The 23,282-nt window shown below is 58.3% G+C and overlaps 1 protein-coding gene across 1 annotated transcript; it reads right to left on the bottom strand.

The window, feature by feature from the left end:
• Positions 1-4,488: 4,488 nt before the first annotated feature.
• LOC126037201 (adenylate cyclase type 10-like) lies at positions 4,489-22,483 on the bottom strand. Its single transcript, XM_049797466.1, has 24 exons — positions 22,361-22,483; positions 22,135-22,243; positions 21,727-21,831; positions 20,570-20,608; positions 19,777-19,920; positions 18,840-19,045; positions 18,309-18,395; positions 17,141-17,332; positions 16,905-17,026; positions 16,191-16,267; positions 15,692-15,881; positions 14,728-14,780; positions 13,172-13,325; positions 12,261-12,453; positions 11,647-11,733; positions 10,881-11,164; positions 10,120-10,256; positions 9,116-9,232; positions 7,818-8,072; positions 6,782-7,120; positions 5,765-5,979; positions 5,275-5,382; positions 4,939-5,117; positions 4,489-4,666 (listed from the first exon to the last, which is right to left on the bottom strand). The coding sequence occupies exons 1-24, from the start codon at positions 22,481-22,483 to the stop codon at positions 4,489-4,491; spliced, it is 3,693 nt and encodes a 1,230-aa protein (XP_049653423.1).
• Positions 22,484-23,282: the final 799 nt, after the last annotated feature.

Here is a 23,282-nt window from a genome sequence, read left to right as displayed (position 1 = left end):
TGAAAGACAGGTTTGGACCCTCCAAATGAGGATTTCAGCCCTCAGAAGCAGCCTTTGTCACTGCAAAGAATGGGGGAGATGCTACGAATACGCTTTGGACCCTGACAACAAGGTGAACCTATTGGTTCCTCTATGGCCCCCCGAAAGGAAGCTCTGATGCCAAATACAGGCCTTTGGGCACAACATTTGAGGCTTAGAGCTGTGAAAGGCGGGTTTCGACTCTCTGAAGGAGGGTCAAGGCCTTAAGAATGGGGCTTTGGGCCCTAGAAATGGTGCTTTACAAATGAAAATGAGGCTCTGAACCCTGAAATTAGGTTTGGGGCCCTCACATGATGCTTTGGTACCAACACCTAAGGCTTTGCACCCTAAAAATGGGTCTCTGGATGCTCAACATGAGGCTTTGGGCCCTCAAAATTGCAGGCCGAATCCTGAAAACGAGCCTATGGCCCATGACAAGGAGGATTTCGTCCCTAAGAAAGAGGCGTTGGAAGCTAAACATGAGGCTTTGGGCCTGAAGTGAAGCCTTTGGACCCCCAAAACGAGGCTTGGCACCTTCATAATCAGACTTGAAGAAATCGTTACTCACAGGATTTAGTCCTCATCACGACCATCGCTCTTCTTGGCAGCAGAGGGGAAAGCTCTGGATGACAAAGGACATCAGGATGCGCTCCAGAAAGAAAAGACCAGTGCAAGAAGATCGCCGTCACCTAACTGCAAAGGAATAATTCTAGCTCAATGAAATGGGTACCCAAAATGAAACACACAGAACAGCATCCGTCCTTGAAACTCTTTCAGTGTCAGTTTTAACTGCTGCGGATCTGCCGGCAGACAAACTTACTGTCACAGGGCCCCAAAAGGAGTACTAATGAGCAAAACAGAAACTCTGCCCGTAGCCCCTATCTATCTAGCCTGTAAAGGTAAACCAGCTCAGCCTACAGCTCCGAAGGTAGAGACCAGTCCATGCTTACATCCTGTGTCTACCTGCTCCGTGATCTGTCTAGAAACTGAAATCAGAATCACCTTTGAAAGAGGATGGAACTTGGGGGGAAGGGGGTTGAAAGGAAGACATTGGTGGAAAAAAGGAAAAGTGTAGGCATGCAACGCAAAATGGAAGGAGCCAAGTTACCCCACAGACCAGCTCGGGCCGACTCGCTTTTGCTGGCAAAAAGCTGTGCAGCTTGGAGGGAAAAAAAGCAGACTTTGGTGCTGGGATGCACACAAACGTCTGAGTTCAGCTCTGAAACAGCAGAAAAACCTTGTCAGGGCTCCTTTCCACTGTCCTCCTACCTGGGTGCATGCTGCAACTTCCTTGTTTCCCTGAAGTCCTCCCAGACTGACAGGGACGTGGCATCTGTCCAGTCCACGTGCCACGACGAAGGAACGGTTCGGATCATGAAGCGGGTAGCAGATAACTGCATCTGCAGAAGCAAAGGGGCAGCCACGCCTCAGCTTCAGAGATGCCCAAAGCTGCCCCAGGAGCCCTCGGGGCCCCAGCGTTTGCTTGGCCCTGAAGCCCCGCAGGGCCTTGCCAGCACTGGGGAGCCCCAGGGACAGAAGGGAAGGACGGTGGTCAGCCCCTGTGGGGAGAGTGACAGGGCTCTGTCCTTCCTTCTGGCCGCAGGAGGATGCCCCGCGCCACGCCAGGACAGGGTGTCTCTCCTCCTCAGCCCCAGGGGAAGGTGAGGCCTGACGAAGGCCCTGGGTGCTGGGCTCAACGTGGGCAGTGTGACCGGGCCCAGAGCCCTGTCTCCTGCCAGGTGCAGGCCTGGCCGAGGCCAGCGGCTCCCGTCATGCAGCTCCTCCTGCCCGGGGCTGTGGCTGGAGCACAGACCGACCCGCATTTTGGGAAAGACTTGCCAATCCAGAGCAGATCCCCTCCTGCCCTCTCCTGTTCCCTCCCCTCCCTCCCTCCCTGAGCAGGCCCAGACCCCACGAGCAGACCGGGGAGGTTCTGAGGGAGGGCAGACCTGCGCACACACCTTGCGCTGCTGAGAGAACAGCTCCAGGTGAAATGGCCCCTCTCGAAGGCCGTCTCTCCGCAGGCCCAGTGTCCCGGCTGGCTGAGGCGCAGCTGCGCTGAGGCGGGGGCAGCTGGTGCAGGGCAGCTCTGTGAGGAGAGGCCCGGGCTGCCCCTGCTGTGCCATTGGCCACGGCTGAGCCAATCAGCGGAGCCGGTGTTGGCCTGTCAGTCACTGCCGACCTGGGGTGGGGCCGGGGGGGGCAGAGGCCCAGTGGCCTGAGGAGAAATGGGGGAGAGACGGGGTGGGGCAGCCGGGGCGAGGGGGGGACCAGGGGCAGTTACAGTTGCGGTTGGTTACAGTTACAGTTGCAGGGGCAGGTGGTCTCGCAGTGTGGACGGGCCTGGGGGAGACCTCATCAGCCCTGGGCCCTGTCATGGCCCAGCTCACCAGCCCTGGGCCCGAGTGCTCAGCCCCAGGGACAACCCCAGCACCAGGGTCAGAGCAGCTCCTGCTGCTGCCCCGAGGGTCGCCAGCCCTGAGCCAGAGTGCAGGTATCTGAGCTGGGAGGAGGTGGGAGAGACTGGAAAACAATTCATGGAGAGGAGGCGATGGAAGAAGGTGCAGCGTATGTGGCACCTGGGATTAACTGGCACCCTCTGTTTCGTATCTGGGTCAGTACCGTACTTGCAGATGTGTTGTCCCACAAGCGGGGGTCGGTACCCGGTGCGCAATAAGCCAGTCTTACGCGCAGAGCTGAGAAATTGGCTTCTTTCATGTCTGCGCAGAGATGGGTGCTGGAGGGTAACTCCACAAAGCTGGCACACCACACCAAAGAAGAACGATGTATTTCTTCCGTTACAGGATTAGTAAGAAACCACCTAGATGGTGCTGCTTCTGTGGATCCTGAAGGTGGTGACCCCCAAGCCTGGGAACTCCCAAACCCGGGACTTCCGAACCCCAGCGACCCCCAACCAAGGAACCCCCAAGTCCAGGACGCCCAAACATGGGAGCCCCAAACTCTGGGAATGCTGCAACTCCCCCGACCCAGCCTCCCCAAACACCGGGGCCCCCTAAACCCCAGGCACTCCCCGAGGATTGAGACACCCAGACCCCTAGAGCCCCCAAATTCCAGAGCCCCCAAAGCCTGGGGATCCCTCAGCCCTGGAAACCCCCAAACCTGGGACCCTCAAACCCTGGGGACCCCAAACCTGGGACCCCCTGTGAGGGACTGAAAAAGTTAATGTCTCAAACATTGTGGTGGGGCAAGTTCTGCTTAAGGGCATAACAAGGAACTCTGCCCAGCAAGGAACCACAGGTGAAAAGCAGCCCATCAGCACCCCATCAGCAACAGGAGAGGGAGGGGAGGGCATGCTAGAGGGGGCACAGCTCCCTGTTCTGATATGCTGCTCTTGATGTGCCGAGCAGGGCAGCTCACTGTGCATGGCAAAAGATCACATCTGCAGGCAAGGGGAAGTTACTCCCCCAACAACCCCCAAGCCCACAGACCTATTTCCCAAAGGCTACCTAATTAGCGTAAGGAGCTTGAGTGCCCACCCAAAGGAGGGGGCAAGGATGATAAAAGGACACACACACGGAAGCCCCAGCTGTGCAAGCCCACTGCTAGGGGACCTCTCAGCTGACTGGACCCCTCGGCTGACTGAACCAGTGCTGGACCCAGGACTGGTGAAATCATCTTCTCTCTCCCTCTCCCTCCCCTCCCTCCTGCCCCCTCTCCTTTTCCATGATGCCTACATCTCATCACTTTAGGCATAAACAGTTGACCAAGTCTGGGACTAAGAGTAGATCCAGCCGCCCCTAGGCTCCTCTCGGAGAAGGAGCCTAGAAAGCAAGGGGGTCTGCTCTGAACCTCGTGACTCAACGGGAGGGCTCTCCTCATTGTCTTCCCTGAAGCGATTCCCAAAGAAGCAAGGCCTGTAGCGTATCTTTGGTGATGTATGGTTATCACACGTTAGACAGTTTGCCAACATAGTTTCATGCCAATTTTTGTTGTGAGCATACGAATTCTTGCGGTGAGCATGCCAATTCTTGTGGTGAGCGAAGAGAAGTTGAGTTTTGGGAGTTAAAGGATCCCTGGTGTTGTTTCACCTTAATCCTGACGTGGGAATCGGCAAACCCGAGTCATGGTCCTGAGAAGTTGGGACGTGACACCCCCTAAACCCTGGGAACCCCTCCCCTTTAGCGGGGGAAAGACAGGGAGCAGCAGTAGCCGGCTGCCCGTACGTAGGTGGTGAGGAGCAAGAACAACAGAGAGGGCTCGGGTTTTAGAGGCCTCTGGTTTTAATGCGACCTCAAATCAGAAGCGTCTTCCATCAGGAGCCTGCACAAGGGCCTGCGAGAGAGCTGTAGCCATCACTGATGGAGCCGCCGCAGTAGCCATCAACAGAAACGATAAGACAGCGTACCATTCCGTGCCGCAGAAAGAAAGAAAGAAAGGCCCGACTCCAAAGGTCATAATGACGGAGCTGTTTAATGAGGTAACTTCATTGCCACCCTTCTGGGCGTAAGTCTATCTGTGGCAGGAGTCTGCTGCCCGATAGGAGTCCGCTGCCCTGTCCGTGTTGGCCTTCATGCGCGCTGCCAGGCGGGAGAACGTCCGTCCACTGGAAGTGCCCTCCAGGCTGAAGAGGTGCTCCAGTAAGGAAAGACAGCAGCTCTGCCGCAGCAGCCAGGCTAGCCTCTTCCTCCTGCCACACGAGAGAAACTGCTTGGCCCAGAGGCTCTAGCTGTGCAGTGCTAAATGGACAGGGCCGGGGGAAAGCAGGGTGCAAGGAGGGAGGGAGTGTGGGGCTCTGCCGTCCCCTGGTCTACCCGCACGTGGCTCCTTACTGCCTCGGTCCTGCTAAGGCCTATGTGTCAGGTTCAGGGTGGCCTCAAGCCTAGGCAGGTTGGGCCGGGATGCCTGGGACCAGGTGGGAAATGGCTCTTCCTCCCCTGGCTTCTCAGTTCTGCTTCTTACCGGGCCTCCTGCGGAAGGGAGGATACTCTTCTGGAAACAGAAGAGGCACACGGCAACTTTTCCACCTGAGACTTGACAAAGGCTCCAATGGAGGTCCGGGGGAATTGTCTTCCGAGCAGGCTCAAAGCCTCCCTGAGCATTTTCTTTGCCAGCTTCATGTGCCCCATATGCCAGCAGACCTGCAGAGGAAAAGGGAAGCATCCTGATATGGACTAGTTGCCCAGGAGACTGCAGGAATCTCCAAGTGGCTGGAGATGCCAGGGATATCCCCTGCAACCGCGGGAGGCATCCAGCTCCGTCCCCCGGGAGATCCCTCCAGACCTGCCCGTCTCTTACCTCCCCTTTGAGGCTGAAGAAGGTGGCCTCTTCAAAGCAGGCTATCACATCTGCTTTCTCCTCTAGCGAGTTCCTCAGGACCTCCGCTTCGTTCAGCTTCATGAGGGCCTTTGCGCAAGCACACAGAGAGCAGGTGAGCGTGGGTGCAGAGCCCATGGCCAGCCTTGTCCTCCCTCGTCATTGCCTCTGGCATCTGTCTTAAGAGGGCCTGTTTCTCCCCCTGGTGACGCCCGCCCAAACACAGTCACACTGTCTCAGAGCACAGACAGGCACCAGTGATCCTTCAGACTGCCTCCCAGCTAATGCCCCCCGTGCTAAGGGCACAGTGCCTTGTGTCTCTTGCCGCAGAAGAGGCAAACCAGAGGAAAAAGTCAGGGTCTGACCCCAGCATTTCCCTTCCAAGGTCCCGCAAAGGCATGCCCGAGTGCAGCGGCCAGGCAGGCAGGCAGGCCTCTGTGCACAGTGCGTGCTGGCAAGCAGGGCAACTCACCATGTAGCTGTTGGAGACATGCAGGTAGGCAGCCGCAGACTCCAGAAGGTAGTAGAAGGCTCTGGCAGCATCGCCCATCGCCACGTAGTGGCGAGCCAAAGGCACAAGCACCGATTCCACGATGGCTTTGCATTCACATGAGCATGTACCGCTGTGCTTTCTGTCGGTCTTGCTGGGCAGCTCAGCTGTCTGTTCCCTCTTTGCCAGAAACCGTCCTGCCACACTAGTCAGAGGACGGTTCCCAGGAGAAGAAGAGAGCAAAGAATACACAGGCATCACCTGTACTGCTCTTTCTCCCCACAGAGATGGCATCAAAAGCCCTTTTTCAAAGCAGAGCACGAGGCCACGGGCACGTACGACCCGTACAGGTGCTTTGTAGGTAGGGAGAAAGAGACAAGCTGGGCTTTCTGTCACCTCTTCCCACAGGCAAACCACCCGAGTCCCCGGGGCAGGTTTTCCCCTGCAGATTTTGCAGTGCTACTCTGTAGGAACTGGAAAGCAAGGGCTGCTCCAGTGTAGTGCGATGATCGCTCTGAGACCACAGGCTTCCTCAAGCCCTCCCTCACCTCCACGGCCACCTCCTCCCACCTCCCACCCCACAGAAAGCCTCTTCCCTAAGCTGCAGTCACAACCGGCAGCCAAATGGCGGCGCTTCCTTTGTCTCCTCTGGACACCCTGAGCTCACTGCCTTCCAAAATCATCAAAACCGTGTCTGCTCACCCAAAATCCTCCTCCAGGAAAGCCTGCTGCTGCTGCAGAGCACCTGCAGCATCAGGAAAGAAAACAGGGGGTTAGACACCTCCTCACATACCGCGGGGGAAGAACTACTCTCCCTCTCCCAGCGGGCTGGGGATCGCAAGGATCCTTGCAAGGGTCGCGACACACTGCGGAAAGTCTGCAGTGGCCATCCTCACCTCCTGGGCTCGTCCCTAGCAGATGTCCTCCCACCCCATCCCCAGCACAGCCCCCCCTGGGGTCCTGGAGGGCCCAGGCTGTGAAGCATGGTGCACAGCATACCCTCAGGGGCATGAGTCCTATCCCTCTTCAGCTGTTCTCCTGCGAGCACCAAGGCCTCCCAGCTGTGAGGGTCGCCCTGCTCAGCAGGGCCCTGACTGCTCCCTCCCTCCTGGCTGCTGGTGACAGTGAAGCGGTGGAAGGCAACAAAGTCCCCTTGGCTGCAGCTCTTGCATTTGTGCGCGTGCCGCTCCAGGAAGGCGGCGCACTTGCGGTGCAAGGCGACCCGCTGTCTCTCGGGCCACAGCTCGTAGGCAGCCTCCCGCAGCAGTGGGACACAGAAGACCAGCACGCCAGACTGCCGCTCCGTGGTCTTCTTGCTCAGAGAGGGTCTCTCCACACCTGCAGGGCAAAGGGCCTTTGCATCAGCCTGAGCTGGGGCCAGGGCTCAGGGCCGTCCCAGCCGGGGCATGAAAGTCATGCCTTGGTGAGCATCCTTAGCGGCAAACCAGCGCTGCTGCACACCGAGCCTTGCAGGATGAGGCAAAAGGGCCCGCCTTGCCTTGCTGATGCTAGCACAGCCCGGGGGACACAGTGCTCAGCTGTGCTCCAGACAGGAGCTGGGGATGTTGCCGCCAGCCGAAGCAAGCCCCGGCCAGTGCTTTCTCTCCGCTCCTGGCAAGGCAGTCCCCAGCCTCCTGAGCTTCCCCTGCTGCGCCACAGGGGAATCAAAGCTGAATAAAAGCCTCTCAAAGGCCCTGGGGCACTTTGGAGGCCACCTTTGATGCGGATGCCGCAGGCAGCTGGGAGAGGATATCGGTGATTGCACATGCCCTCCCGTGCCTGCGCTACAAGCGGCACTTGAAGGCAGAGGAGCAGAGGCACTTGGGACAGCTGGTGGGAGCTTCCCTCCAGCGCAACGCTAGCGTTCTTTGAGATTGACTTGTAAGATCTTTGAACAAGCCATCCCGAACCGCCATGCCTGCCTGAGCTCCACCCAGCCATTACTGGGGCAGAGGGGGGAAGTGCACCGTGCCCCGGCGAGCCCCACCAGGACACAGCTGGGAGCTCCCTTGGCCTCTTCACTGCTACCACTTACCACTCTCTGCCTGCCGAGAGCTGCCTGGCCCCTTGGTAGGATCTCGGACATCTTCTGGCACCTCTGTGGTTTTCAGCCACTTAAGGATGTTGTCGCTCACCAGCATGTCCAACAAGCAATTCATCTCGTGCCTGATGCCATGAGGAAGGATGTGTGACAGCAGCTGGGTGGTAAACACTGGCCCGATGACAGCTGCCAACTTCAAAACCGTCTGCTTCAGTGGCTTTATCCGGTCCAGCTGGGCCAGCGCAATCTCTGTCAAAAAGAAGCAACACCTCTTTCTCTCTTGCCTGTTCCCCATGCTGAGGCTGGAGAGGCTGGAAAGTCTCAACACATGAAATGGGGTAGACTTTGGCCTCTTCTCCTCGGCACCGCACCTGCTGGGCAATTGCAACCCAGGGCAGGCGTCTTCAAAATGGCTCCACACCTGTTGGAATCGCAGGCCACAAGGCCTGGGGAAGAGCGAGACGCTCAAACAGACGCTCGCCCCCCTGGGGTGAGGAGGGCAGGATCCAGCAGGTACATGCGTCCATGATGCGCCCTACCAGATCTGGAGTAGGGTTTTGCCCAACAGCGCACACAGAAAACAGAGAACCTTCCCCACAGCAGAGGTGGACTCAGAGCTCCCCACAATGCCTCTCTTAACTTGGCCAGAAAATAATATGCCTTTTGTTTGGGGTTTTTGGTTTTTTTTGGGGGGGGGGGGCGCGCGGGGATGGGACAGAACAACGTAATAGCAGGAATGCTTTAGCATGACGTTTCTTCGAGGTTCATACAAATGGCTATGGCTAGAGAGGAGGGACAGTCGTTGACAGCTCCCCCATCCCGCTCTCCTGGTATGGGGGGATTTCCGTGCCAATTCACAGAAAAAAACAACGGATCTGGTTTGGATTAAGTGCCTTGAGAGCGCCATTAGCTGGGGAGCTTAAAAAGAGAATAGCGAGGGCAAAGTCGCGATCACAGCTGAGTCAGCGGCAAGTCAAAGACTTTTCCCAGCAAAGGATTTGCTTCTGTGAGAAAAGGGAGCCATTCTAGTGTTGCACCAATAGCCTTTTCTCTCCTACCTGCTGCTGGAAAGCAGCCAGCAGGCTCACAGCTGGTTCACACCCAGGAGGGGTAAATGGCTGCCCGCAACCCCAGGCCTGTTCCTGGTTGCACTGGAGCCACCTTCCCAGCAGAGCCCCCAAGCTGAGAGGGTGACTCTGCAGCACACAAATGCCCAGCCTCCCTCTAGCCAATGCCCCGCGAAGGGGCCCCAGCACAGCCGCGAGCCGGCAGAGCGGCTCTCGGTCCCTCACCTTTCAAGGTGGTGGGCAGCACCGTGTTCTCCGGGTTCACGTCTGGTCTGATGAAGCAGACCGTGCCATCGTTCCCCGCGCTGGAGCTCGAGGTTGCTGTGAGGGGTGAAGCCTCAACTGCAGAAGCTGGGTGGAGCAAGAGAACACGACTAAGGCAATTTGCAAAGTCACTTGCGGCTTGCAAACGTTTCAAAATTCACCTGAGATGGGACAAGTCCCACTTCACATGGTCCAGTGCAAGCGCACAGACCTGCACGCGCTGAACGTGGTCATTAAGCACAGCAAAACAGGTTCCCACTGCAAGCATTTCTTTGCATAGCCCTCCCAGAACAGGCAGGTGTTCTGCCTTCAGACCAGCTTTCCCAAACAGCCCCTCAGTCAAAGCTTCTGGAGTGCCTAGGGGGCAACTGAATGCCCCGCGACAGAAAGCAGCAGCATTGCTGCCTTCGACAGGGCTACCTCCGCAGCCAGGGAAATTGCCAGTGATCATGCAAAATGCAGCATCAGCCCCGGCTGCTCCCAAGGCCACAGCACTCTGGCTGGCATGGCGCTCTCGGCGGCATTGCCACCGTTTTCTTCCGTTACCACACCCTTGTGGGGATTTATGGGTTTGAATTCAAGTTTCCCAGGCCCGTCCCTCGCCTCAAGCTGGGGTTTGTTCTCAAGTGAGCTGGCGTTGGGCCAGGGTAAATTACGTGCCCATTAGAATGCCTAAGAAACACCAGAAACACATGTGCTCTGGAACCATTTCCCCCGTGTTTTAGACCCCCAATCCCCCCCGCACCCCCCCAAGAATTTAGGCCCCTCCAAGCCACCACAACTCGCCAGCCCCTGCTTTGGCTGTCCCAACAGCAAGGCACGCAGGAGCCCACGCCTCCGCCAGACCACGTTCTGCACTGCTGCAAGATCTGACTCTGCCCAGATCAACGGGGGAACGATGGGGCAAGACTGTGCTGCGGAGAATGCGCCACAGCAACTCGCTAGTCAGCAGCAAAGGTGCTTACTGATCAGGCTCTCCCAGTTGTCTTCTGCTTTTCCACCCCGCCTCCGGGTGCGGAACAAGAGCATGTTGTTGCAAAGAAGGCAGCCCAGCAGCTCCTTGCAGTAATACGGGATCCCCGAGCTTCTTTGGATCAGGAACCTGGACAGGAGCAGACGCGGCAGTGACCACCACAAGAGGAGTAAAATGAAACACGGTTCAGGTGGGCAGCGAGTCACTTGGGCAATACAGGGTAGCCAGCATCTTTGTCACAGCTGCACCTCGCCTTTGAATGGGACAGTCCTCTGCTGGCTTGGGCTTTTGGGCCCCCCCGAACCTCCGGCCTTCGCTGAAGTCCGTGGGAAAAGAATTGCGGCCAACGGCCAAAGCGCAGAGCAGCGAGCCCTGCCTTTCCCCTCCTCAGGAGCCTAGATCCTCTCTGGCAGCAGGGCAGGCCTCTGTCCCAGGGAATCTCCCCCACAGCCTGGCCACCTAGACCAAGGCCTTTTCACAGCCCAGCCACACTTGGGCTCGGGACTCTTCCTCCCTTCCTCTCTGTGCAGCCGCGAAGGGCTGACACTTCCCACGCTCTGTGTCTCGGCAGTGGCCCGCTCTCAGCTCACGCCTGCCAGGACAAGGCATAACAAGCAACCCACCTCCTAGAGTACTCGCTAGAGTCGGTGATGCTTCTAGTGGCCCTGCGCTCCCTTTCCGGGGGGGCTGATTCCCGCCCGTGGTCTGCATAGGTTCAAGCCCTCAGGAGGAGCTCCCCTGCCTCAAACTTACCTCGCTAGATCCCTGGAGATGCTGTCTACTCTAAGGTTCTGGCAGACCTCCTGCACCACAGCTGAAGGTTTCAGCTCATCCAGATGAAGATAGGTGATTTTCTGGGACATTGTGCTGTCTGCTGCAGCTTTGCAAAAGCCCTCTCTCCTTGGGTAGCCCGGCGCCAAGCTCATGACCATGAAGTAGGAGACATTTCGGAGCACGGGTGACATGATACTCCAGGAGGCAGGGTCGATGAAATGGGCATTGTCGATGACGAAAATGCCAAATTCTCCTCCAATGGACTGAAAAAAAGCAGGATGTTCTGAGGACAATCCAGTGGAATCCCAAGTGTCTTGCAGGGGAGGAGACTGAGCCTCTGTCTCTTGAGAGGATGCTCTGAAGTCTCTCCCCAGCTGCTTCCCTGCTCAGAAGCTTACTGACTCAATTTCTTTGAGATTTTAAGGTCACACCTAACACCACCTGACCTGCAGAAGGAGGCAGCTTGGGCAAGGGAATGCAGAAGCCATTGCTCCTTGTCCAGGGTACACTCGACGGGAGGAAAGCTATGGGGTGTGTTTGTGGGGCTGCGTGGAGGAGGGGGGACGTGGGGGTGGGGGGTTTCTCAGGCCCCAAAGGGCGATGGCCCGGGCGTGTGGTCCTCCCATGCACTCACACTGCTGTGGTGCAGAGTCTGCAGCCAGCAGGCTTGTTTTCCTTCTCTGACCCAGGAGGAAGGAAGGAAGGAAGGAAGGAAGGAAGGAAGGAAGGAAGGAGAAAGGCTCACCTTCTCCAGCACTTTTGCCCAAGTCGAGTGCAACTCCTTTTTTCTTTCAATTCCACGCATCTCGCGAACCTTGTCCGAAACGGGAAACTGGCCAGAAAAGCACAGTCAGGCAGAAGCATCGCTCCGGGGCTAGGCACATGAACCCACCAAGCAAGACCGCAGAGCAAACTGCCCCTGCTGGCCTCAGCACCTTAGCTCTCCCCAGCACAGGTGCAAGGAGCCACAGTGGGGGCTGCACCTGGAGCCCAAAGCAGAGGCCCTCTGCTGAGGGTCGCTGGCAGAGCTGGGGCTGGGGGGTGGGCTGAAGAGCTGGTTCTCTGCCTGTAGGAAGCTTGGGCTGGCTGGAGCAGACCACTCGCCCAGCACCAGCCTCTCTCCAGTGCCACTTCCAAGGTGCTGAACAAGGCACCAGGCACTGCCAGATGCAGCGCAGGACATGAACTCACCCCAGAAAGGGAGCCCCCCAGGGCCCAGGAATGGGAAACCTGTGCTACCACCCCCACGATTCCCACCCCCGAGCTCAGGCACTCCCAGCAGCGCGCCCACACAACATCAGACCCCGAAAAGCTCATGAGAAGGCCTTCTCCAGGGCCAGAGACGCCTCTTGCTCTCACCTCGACAAGGAAAATGTCATTGAGGAGACAAAAGCTGCTCTCTTCGATTGTCCCTCGGAGCTTTGTCTGCAGCGTGCACTGCCTGGCACCGCACGGTTCACTGTCCTGGAGGCCCAGGGCCCTGGCCATCAGCGTACGGATGGCAGAGAAGGACTGCCTCACGTTGGCCTCTAGCAGTTCCATGGCAACTACCCTGCCGTGCAAAAGCAAAGGGGACTGAGATCCCCAACAGCCCAAGCCTTCTAAGACAAAAGGGGTGCAGATGCCCTTGGGGGGGTGCTCGTCAGCCACTCGTCTCAAAGTGCTTCCCAGAGGAGGCCAAGCTTTTCACTCCTCATACGAGAAAGGGCACAGAGGGGCAATTGCTGCCAAGCCACTGGGAGAGCCGGCTCCAGACTCTTGTGTCTCCACAGCACCGGCCCAGGTCTCGCTACGTCCCCCCTGCAGAGGAACTCACGGGGCTAAGGGGCAAGGATGGAGCAAGTGGTGGGTTTGCCTTTGGGCTCCAGACCTTAGCAGCCTGACTCCCAGACCACAGGAAGGCTTTTCTGCCCCAGTGCTCCTTCTGGGAAGGAGCAGAGGGCAAGCAGGGCTTCTGAGACAGGCCACCCTGCTGTCTGTTGCATCTCGAGTCAGATGAAAAGCATTGGGCTCGGGCTCTTTCCTTCTATCTGTGCCTGGCCCAGAGGTGAAGGAGGAAAGGCCACGGCTCAAGAAGCCACCTCCAACTCCCCAGAGGTGTAGAGGCGGGAGCAGAGCATGCAGGTGCTCCTAGGGAGAGTCTCCAGGAGGCCTTCTCGGGAGGCTGCAGTCCAAGGACCAGGCGCACCAGCAGAGGGGACGGACTGTTCTATGGCTGCCAGGTGATGGGCAGGGGCAGCATCCCAAAGCTAGAGGTCAAAAACCTGTACCTGTGGCCAGCAGCCTGGCCTAAATAGGCCAGTTCGGTAAGTAAGTGGCTCTTTCCGGAGCCCATCGTGCCCTCAAACGCCAGGATGTGGCTTTGTCCTAAGTCCTCATAGGCTTTCAAGCAGCTGCCAAAGCGGTCAATCTCCTTCTCCCGACCTGTGAAGACAAACAAGAAAACCAGCTGCTGGGCGTGCTGAAAAGCAGAGAGATGCCACTTTGGCTGGCACCCTCCACCGCAGTTCCCTGTCCTGCCACCACTTCCACCAGCCTGCCTACAGCCAGGCCTCCTTCCTGCCCACTCATCCCAGCTTTTTTACCTCTGCCTTCCCCAGAGCGGCAGCCGGCCCGCCTGCCCCACAGTGCAGCTTCCATGCCTTCTTCCCCGTCCCGCCACCCTCTGCCCTCCCACAGACACAGAGGTTCAGCCGGCCCCGTGCAACTCCCCGCAGCGATCCAGCACAAGACTGGAAGAGATGATGCGAGTCGCTGCAGCATCTCCTCGCTGTAGCATGAGCCACAGGGCACTTCCTGGGAGCTGAGGCAGCATCTTCAGTGTCTTTTGGCTGGGCTAGAGTGAATTTTCTTCAGTGATAGCTCCTATGGTGCTATGGTTTGGATTTGTGACCAGACATGGGCGTTGATAACACAACGATGTTTTGGTTATTGCTGAAGAGCGCTTGCACAGCGTCAAGGCCTTTACCATTTCTGACGCCGCCCCGCCAGCGAGCAGGCTGGGGGCACGCAAGAAGCTGGGAGGGGGCACGACAGCCACGACAGCTGACCCCAACTGCCCAAAGGCCTATTCCGTACCATATGATGCGGTGCTTGGCAAGAAGAGCTGGGGGAAAGAGGGAGGAAGGGGGGACGTTTGGAGTTACGGCGTTTGTCTTCCCAAGTCACCGTTACGCACGATGCAGCCCCGCTTTCCTGGAAATGGCTAGACACCTGCCTGCCCATGGGAAGCAGGGAACGAATGCCTGATTTGGCCTTGCATGCTTGCGCAGCTTTTGCTCTACCTATTAAGCTGTGCGATTCTCTTCCCCATCCCGCTGGGGGGAGCGAGTGGCTCTGTGGGGCTGAGCTGCCTCCCGGGGTTAACCTGTAACAGGGCCCAAAACCTCCAGCAAGACACCGAGGGATTAAAGGCACCCCGTGGGTCCTGACATTGCCATGTCTACGCCCAGATGCTGCCAAGAAAGGATCTCTGAGGAGTACAAGGGGGAGAACCCACCACCGGAACTCTCCGTCAGACTGGCAGAAGGCAATCGCTTTCCTGATCCCAAAGACCGGGATCAGTTTAGCCCCCAGGCGTGAGCAGCTCCCTAGCTGAAAGGTACCTTCGTACCAGGTCTGGAGCAGGGCAAGGCAGCACCAGGCGCCTCACCCTGCTTTCCACCCCAAAGAGGTCAACCAAGTAGGGGCCGAGAGAGGCCGCACTTCCTTAGGGCCTCTGCAGCAACACCATCCCTGGCAAAAGCTTCTCCCGCCCCAGCGTGGCGCTAAAAGTTACCAAGGGGAAGAAACTGGGCTTCAGAAGAGCAAGGCATTCTCCACCTACCCAGTAAGGGGGCGTACTCTGACCTCTTCTTGGCAAGACCCATGCCAAATATGCTAGAAGCAGGGGAAAAGAAAACACCAGTCAATTAGCTGGTGAGAAGCCAGGGGACACAGAGAAGCAGCCTGGCATGGAGGGGCAGGATGTGCTCCTCGTGCACCTGCTTGTCTTTCGGGCAGCATGTTTTCCCCTGTATGCACCCCCACCCAAAGTTCAAGCTGCACGCTAGGACAGCTTCAAGCATAAAGAAGCCCAACGGCCATGGCAGAACAGCAGAACGTATCCAGAGGCCACCACCAGAGGCCAAACCAAGAGACGCTGCAGACACGTGAAAGGAGCCAGGGTGTGCTGTTGGCTAGCACACGCTGGCCAAGAGAAACAAGTGTCTTGGAAAGGAGGACTTGTGTCACTGAACGGGCTGGGATGCCAAGCACCTAGCACCTTTGGCTCAACTCCTCCTGGAGTTTCCAAGAGATGGCAATGTTAACGTTCAAACCGTCATCCAAAGCGAAGGTCAAATCCTGGCCCAGAGGAAAAGCTGAGGTTTCAGCAGGACGACATGAGGAAGGGTGTCCCCACGGTCCACATTTCCCCATGGGAACCAGGCTGGCCCAAAGCTTCCTGCTCGGAAGCGGCTTGTCCCAAAAACCTCCTTGGGTCAGCATTACCAGGGCATGTGGTGGAGCAAGCACAGCTGAAAGCCATTTGGACAGAGCCTGCAAGGCCAGGTTGTGTCTGCCAAGACAGACTAACCTTCCCCATCCCTGGGGCTTCACTCCCGCTCTCTTAGCAGCAGGAGACAGCAGGGGAGAGAGGCAAAAAGCCTCCCGCACCAGGGCTTCTGACCGTCTCAGCCACAGGCAAGGGAGACCAGCTTGGTCTCTCTCTGCCTAATTCCTCTTTGCTGGCCAAGGCTGCACCCTTGATGACACAATCCCCTCGTCCAGCCCTCTCGGAGGTCACTCACCTCTTCTTGGTGATCCCCACATATTGATAGAGAGTGCCAGGATGACTGAGGCCTTTCATCTTTTTCTCCGGCAGCTCCTTGAAGTAGTAAGGGGGCAGCCGAGAGGAGGCGTAGGTCACTGCATCACAGGACACCAGCCCAGGGTAGTGCACCATCATCCGGGCTGCCAAATTCACCTTCTGGCCAACGACTGCCAGAGAGAGAGCGAGCGTGCGAGAGCGTGCGTTGACGTACCCGTGCGACCAGCCCCGTGGCGCCCTTCCAGGCCAACGGCTGCCTCACCTCCAGCACAGGCCAACCCCACAGCGGGATCAGCAGAACCCAGGGGAACAAACGGCCACAGAGCCCGTTCTCCTGCCACGGGCCAGGACCCGCACTGCCCGGGCCGCTCCTGACCGGCTGCTGGGAAAGCCCTCTCCCAGCCCGCCTTCCTCTTCCAGAGTGCTATGCTTAAGCAGGCCCACGCCAGCCTCCCGCGCCTCAGACACACGCCTCCTACCTGTGTATTCATGCCTCAGAGGGTGGCCGGTGACTCCGCAGAACACCATCCCACTGGTAACTGCAACAGACACTGCCCTGGCACACAGGGAAACAGTGCAGCTTCAGCAGCGCCCCAGGCGCAGTCCTGCCCGCCCAGATTCATCCCTTCCCGCATCTCCCCTCGGCGCTAGCCTGGGCCACCTGCCATCCTGTCCTGCCAGCGCGGGTCCTGGGGACGTGGAGAGCTCAGGGGCGCAACATACCCACGTTGCAAGGGACAAAGGACAGGGGTAGAGCGCATGTGGGATGTTTTGGACACTTCCCCTGAGGCCACTTTCCCTGAGCTGCAACCTGCAGAAGGCCACAGCCCTCTCATGAGCAAAGAGGGAGGGAAGAAGGCACCCGCGATGTCACTGCCTGCGATGGCAGCAACCTGAGATCAGGTGGCTGGACCCCATCCCTGTTCATGGGCCAGTCGCCCAGAAGGGCCTGCCTCTGGCACCAAGGAGCCTCTTGCCCTTGCAAGGGTTCGTTCCAGCACGGTGGCTAGCAGGGTGTGCTTGGCGGGACTCCGCCTGGCTGCCGAGGGCTAAGTCCGGGGCTTGCCTGCCACCTCTCAGGGCACTGCCTCCTTCCTGCCAGGGACAAGGCAGAGCAAGCTAGAAGACACGTCTCTTTCTGGGAAGCCCCCTTGCGCCATCCCAAGCAGCACGCACCCCCACCACACACTCACTCTACTTCCATGAGCATCGTGGAGCAGGAATTGAAGATCTGAATAGCACTCTGCAAGGCGTGAATGCTCTCGTAGGGCAGCTTTTCTCCACTGAGGCCAAACACGCAGAGGAACATGCAGCCCTGCCAAGGACGGATGCAGCACATCTTGCTACAATGCCTAAGAGGGAGCCTCTCCCTCTTCCTCACCGCCCACCCCCTCAGGGTGGGGGGAAGCGATTGCTCCCACACACTCACCTTATCAAACAGGACGATTTTGTTGATTTTGCCTTTGTGAGGACAGAGGATTTCTAGCATCTTCCTGCTGGCATCGTGGATGAGGGTGCGGATGTCCACTGTGCTGATTCCTGCAGTCAACTGCAGTTGGACGAAGAGGCTGGTGACCGGCCGTAGCTCAGAGAAGAGGTCCAGCGGCACTCTGTCATCAAGCTGGAAGACAAGAGCAGGATGGCTTCACCAGCCTGCTCTCCCGGGGGCTTACTGCCCATACCAGACACCGAGGGAGAGCAGGCATACTGGCAATAGCAGGTACTCCCCGAGGAAGGGCTGAATCCTTCTCTCAGTGCACATGGCGGGCAGGCTGCCCAGCCTGTGGCAGGCAGATACCGAATCATTAACGCAAATGACAAAGGAGAGAAAGGTGCTCCGGTACCACCCCATCCTGGGACGGGTGTGGACACGAGGGGCGACCCGCAGGGATGCTCTGGGGACTTCAGTGCAACCTCCCCTTTATCCCACCACCACCACCCCGGCGCATCCAGAACCATACCCCCAGAAAAGACAGGCAGACAGAAGTCTGCCGCCCACCACCCGTATCTCTCTGAGGACAACACACGCAATGGTGCGGCACCAGTGCCCCCTGGCTCAGTTTCCCCGCGCTGTCTTCTCAGGGTGCGTTTCCTTCTCTTTGTCTGTTCTCGTGAGAACTCCATCTCTGCAATGCACCACTTCCTCTGCCCTCCAAAAATGCAGTCCCCAGCAGTGGTGGCCTGGACGTACCTTCCCGAGAGCAGCTCCTGACATGTACTTGCTAAGCACGTCGTACGCATTAGCGCCACCGGGCAGGAGAAGAGCAGGTCTCATGGCACCTGAGGAGAGAAAAAGCAGGTGGTCGCTGGGAGGACAGGACTACGAGGTGTTGGAAAGCAGGGGCTGGCACGGGAAACGGGGGAGAAAGAGTCTTCTGCCTTTGCTCATGTTGCCACCTCCAGATGCTCACGGCAGTGCTGTCCCCTGGAGGGAGAAGGCAGCAGCAGCCACCGCCCCAGCTGATGCACGCGAGGGCCAAAAGCACGAGTGCCAGCCGAAAGGAGGAAGAGGGCGCAGGTGGTTCCTCTCTGGCCCCTGAAGCAGCCAGGCCCCAGCTTTCCAGGCAAGCCGCGAACAAGGTGAAGTTGGCACTCACCTTCCCCTTCCAAGCGCTGGCTCCTTGGGTGTCGTACAAGCTTGCGTAAAGCGTCTTGGCGTTCTGACCAAGACATCGGATCCATGCCTGTAACCTGGAGACACACGGCGTGAAGGCACTGCCACTGGCCTCCCCAGGAGTCCCAGGGGACAAAGCCTGCCCTCCACCGTCACTGCCCAGAAAAGGGGAGAACAAGCCCACCTGGCTGGATGGGACAGCAGTGCTTCCTCAGAAGCACCGGAGCTGGGCAGGCATCACCCAAGCATCCCCCAGCTGTCAGCAACAGCGCCATGACCCACAGAGGACATGGCTGGTGGGGCCAAAACCCTCCCAGTGCCTCCCGACCCCTCAAACCAAGCAAGCCCAGACCACTGTTACCCCTGAGAGGGAAGGACAAGAGCTTCAGCTGCCCACCCACTTCCACAGCTCCAACTCTCTCCACATCCAGCTCCTCAGCCTTCTGACACCTCCCTCCTTCATGTCCAGGTCTGGGTCCTCAAAATGGCTCTACAGGCCATGCCACCCACCTACCTTCACAGCTCTTTTGCCTGCAAGGCGCCTGGTCCTGAGCCGGTGCTGCTCACAGAGCTCCCAGGAGGTGGCTGAGAGGATTACTTCACCTGCATTCGCAAGCTCTTCCGCCTCACAAACTTCATCCAGGGCCTCGCCACAGATCAAGAAGTACTGCCGCCTCCTGTCTCCGACTACCAGGAGGTCCACGGGCCCTGCAGAGATCCCTGGTGAGAAAGAGAGGGAGAAGCAGCACTGACACAGGGAAGATTTTGAGCTCTACAGCCCCCAGCATCTCAGCTGTTCAGAACCTAATCTGAAGCCCAGTGGGGAGACTGGCGTTATGGAAAGGGAGGGCATCCTCCATCCTACTCAGGGGCATACTGACACAGGTCCCTGAAACGGGTGTCTAGAAACAGACAGTGTGTTGAGAGTGCCGGGTGTCTTAGCCAGCTGCCTGCCCAGAAGCCCAGCAGCCTGCCCAGAAGCCCAGCAAACCAGGCGGGCTTGATCACTGCCTGCTCTGCTAACGTGCAGGCAGGTTGTAGCTGTCTGCTTGACAACACCCATGACAGCCTGCCAAAGCCCTTCCCAGAGCCATGTGCAAAGCAGCTCCCCTTTGCTCTTTGTGAGAGGCAGGGGAGAATCCAGCAGGGCAAAGGATGCAAAGCTGCCCCCTCCCCCCCGAAAAAATGGAAAGATAACTACCTCCCACAGACATTTGTGCTAAATCAGACATTTGAGGACCCTAATACTTGATCTGACGCCCGCTTTGCCTTTAAGCTTCCTCTGCATCTGCAAATGCACGCAAACCCAGCAGGCCTGGTCTCCCATCCCCGCCCAGACTACAGCTGGCCCCTTAAATGCTCGCAGGAGATGCTTTCCTTTGGCACTAGCCCCAGGACGGATCCCCCCATTCCCTGCCAGCGAGAAGCACCCCGTGCCACGGCGCCCGTACCTATCTTCAGCTGGATCTTCTGACCCACGTGCGTGTCACGCTTCCCATACTTCCTCTGGATCTGCCGGCTACACTGCAGCACCAGGCTGATGGTCTTAGCCAGCTCCCGGGGTGGTGCTCTCCACAGCACCAGCACAGCATCCCCTGGGGAAAGTGAGGGAAAGGGAAAGGCTCTGCTGAGACCTGACTCTCCCCGACCTGCGCTCAGTGGCAGGGACAGCAGAAACCGGCCGACGCGCTGAGGAAGATGGGCCTGTGGGAGGGCATCGTCCTGGAGGGCCAAACCCTGGGCACCGGCACACCTCTCCTCTCCCGGGCCAGCCACAGCAGCCGACAGCCGGCAGCGCTGGCACCCCCTGCCCCGAGCGCTCCTCTGCAGCTGCAGCACACCAGGGCCTCGTCCTGCCCTCGCAGCCTGGCAGCCCGAGCTCCGCCATCACCAGGGCCTCCCCGCCCCTCACCACCACCCCGACACACACCTTTGGCTGCGCTTTCTCGGGGGTCTCCTCCTCTCAGTGCTTCCTTGTCCCCCCACCCCCAGCCCAGGGTCCTACCAGCAGGGGCAGAATGAGGGAGACAACAGCCCTTGCCAAAGCCAAACCGGAGGCAGGCAGGCCCCGGGAGAAAGAGAAGCCTGGAGAAAGGGCACTGCACGGGGGCTGCGTGAGTGGCCAGGACGCCGCCTCAAGGTGCTACACAGAGCCTCTTGAGAAGCAGAGCACAGCAAATGGCCGCCACAACAGGTAAATGCTGCAGGTCAGCACACGTGGGCATCGTCGTCCTAAGTACATACCAGCAAACTTAAAGATGTCTCCTCCAAAAGTCAGCACCTCTGCGGACAGAGAGAAGGAAAGGAAGAGTCATGTGGACACCTTCTTCCAGAAGCCACAGAGCAAGCCCCTCCGCCCCGAGAGGAGCACCCAGGTGAGGGTGCACCGTGGGGCACAGCCCAGGAAAGCACCACTCTGGCCTGCCTCCCGGGCTCACAGGGGCCACAGCCCTGCTACGTGCACAGCAGGCACGGAGGCAGGCCTGCGAGCTGCCACCAGATCTCAGAAAGGTGGAGGCTGGAAGGGACCTCTGGGGTCCATCTGGTCCAACCCTGCTGCTCAAGCAGGGCTGCACAGAGCCAGCTGCCCAAGACGGTGGCTAGATCATTTTTTAATAGCTCTAAGGAGGGAGACTCCACAAGCTGCCTGGGCAACCTGTGCCAGCGCTCGGCCACCCTCACAGTCAAAAAGCCTTTCTTGACGTACAGAGGGAACATCCTGGGTTTCAGTACATGCCTGGGGCGTGGCCTCTGCTCCTGACACTGGGCAGCACTGGAAAGAGCCTGGCTCTGTCCTCGTTGCACCCTCCCTTCAGGTTTTAGACACATTACTAAGATCACCCCCCAAGCCTCCTCTTCTCTAGGCTAAACAGTCCCAGCTCTCTCAGCCTTTCCTCATAGGAGAGATGCTCCAGACCCTTCATCGTCTTTGAGGACTCTCTTGCTTTGCTCTACAGGGGCTGCCAAAGAGGTGGCCACCAATGTGCTCACGGTCAGCTTAGAAGGGTCAAGAAGTCCCCTGTGAAAAGGCGCCCGCGAGGGTGTCACAGGCACACATATATCAGCGCCAGCATCCTCGGGTCACTTGTGCGCTGGCACTTGCTGGATGCCCCCAGCCTGCTCTGGGCACTAATGCATCACTGAGCCGGGTGTTCATGCCAGAAGCACAGAGGAAGCTGCTGAGAAAGCGGGTGCCTCCTCAGCCACAGGGGGGGAGCAGAAAGGACCTGCGCCCGTCTTGACTCACCGGGAGACCCTGGCTGCTCTTGCTGTTCCTGCAGGCCACAGAAAGCCCCAGCCCTTGCAAGGAGGCAGGACCAGGCTGCCCAGCATGTCTACCCCCACCCTCCATGAGCAGCCTCACGGCCCGATGGCAGACAGTCCCGCAGCACGGCTCTTACCCTCCAAAATGTCACACAGGCAGGAATTGAGGGTTTGCGCCAGCTCATCAGTGCCTCTGTCTGGGCCGGCCCTCTGGATGAACTTCTCTGTCAAAGCAGTGAAACCTGTAACAGGGACACCCAGAAGTCAGGAAATGCCCACGTGGGACAAAGGACCTGGCAGCCAGTTCCATGCTGCCCGGCCCGAGAACCTGTAGGTCACACCTTCCCACGCGCTGGCTCAGTGCTGGTGGTGGCAGTGGTTGACCGCCCAACATAACCCGTCCCCCTCTCTTTGGGCATCCCAGCAGAACACCTCAGCAGTGACAAGGTGGCCACTCTGTCTGAGGAGCCGGGGCAGGGCTCCAAAGGGCCTAGCGTGTCCCAAAAAGGCTCGTGTCCGTGGTTGCTCCTCCCTGCTCACCCCACCTGAAATATCCGCAAAGAGCAGCACTCCTTGGACAGCCTGAACGGGACTGATAATCTTGAGGTAGTCCTCAGCAATGAGACTGGGGAGAAAAGCTGCTGCTTTCTCCAGCTGTGAGTGGTAACGAACGGTTCCTCTCCCAGGCAGAAGCCATCATCAGCGCCCTGTGGCACACGGGGTACCTCAGGAGAAGATGGCCGTGCCCAGCTGGGAGGACGAGGACCTCACCACACAGTGCGAGTTGCACAGTGAGCCCGGGGCCTCTGTGCGGGACTGGCCCTCTGCCCTCATGGCGGTGCTCACAATCATCTGGCAGTGACCTCCTCCGTAGGTTATCACTTGCTTACCCATCATCTGTCCTCAAGCAACACAATCAGCTAACAGCGACACCGTCTGTATGTCATCGCCTGCCGAGCAGCTGCCGCCGTGACCCAGTCTCCCTCCTTGACGCTGAGCCAATGACTCGGAGGCAGCCAGCGCCGCCCCACTTCTTGGAGGACAGTGCCGAAGGGAGGCTCGTGCAGCGACCCGTCGCTGAATTTGCAGCTACCTAACTAAGGCCTTGCACCCTAAGAATGGGTCTTTGGAGGCTCCAAATGAGGCTTCGTACCCTAAACGAGGAGCTTGGCCCCTAAAATGAGGCTTTGGGCCCTCCAAATGAGCATTTGAACCCTCCGGATTGCAGACTGGATCCTAAAAAGGAGACTTTGGAAGCTAAAAACTGGGGGTTGGGGCCTGAAAATGAGCCTTTGCACACTGTAAATAAGGCTTGGGCCTCTACAACGGAGGCTCTGGCCCTTCCACATCAGACTTTGGGCCTTCAGAATGATGCTCTGGGCCCTCAAAAAGAGTCTTTGCACCTGAAGAGTGGGGCTTGGAACTGATGAATGAGGCTTGGACCCTAAAAATGAGGCTTTGGACCATAAAAAGGAGGTTTCCGACCCTAGAATTGAAGCTTTGGACTCTAAACCTGAAGCTTTGGGCCCTAAAAGAGGGGTTTGGAGCATAAAAATGAGGGCTTGGAAACTCAGGATGCAGCTTGGAGCCTCAAAGCAACTGGCTGGATCCTAAACATGATGCTGCTCTATAAAAATGAGATACCTGTTCCTGTGCACGTAGCACCCCTGGTCCTGGTCCTGGCCCTGCTCCC

This window comes from Accipiter gentilis, unplaced genomic scaffold, assembly GCF_929443795.1.
Source record: "Accipiter gentilis unplaced genomic scaffold, bAccGen1.1, whole genome shotgun sequence".
NCBI classification, from domain to species: domain Eukaryota; kingdom Metazoa; phylum Chordata; class Aves; order Accipitriformes; family Accipitridae; genus Astur; species Astur gentilis.
The sequence above is the reverse complement of the archived record's forward strand: the minus strand, read 5'-3'. Positions and strand labels throughout refer to the sequence as shown.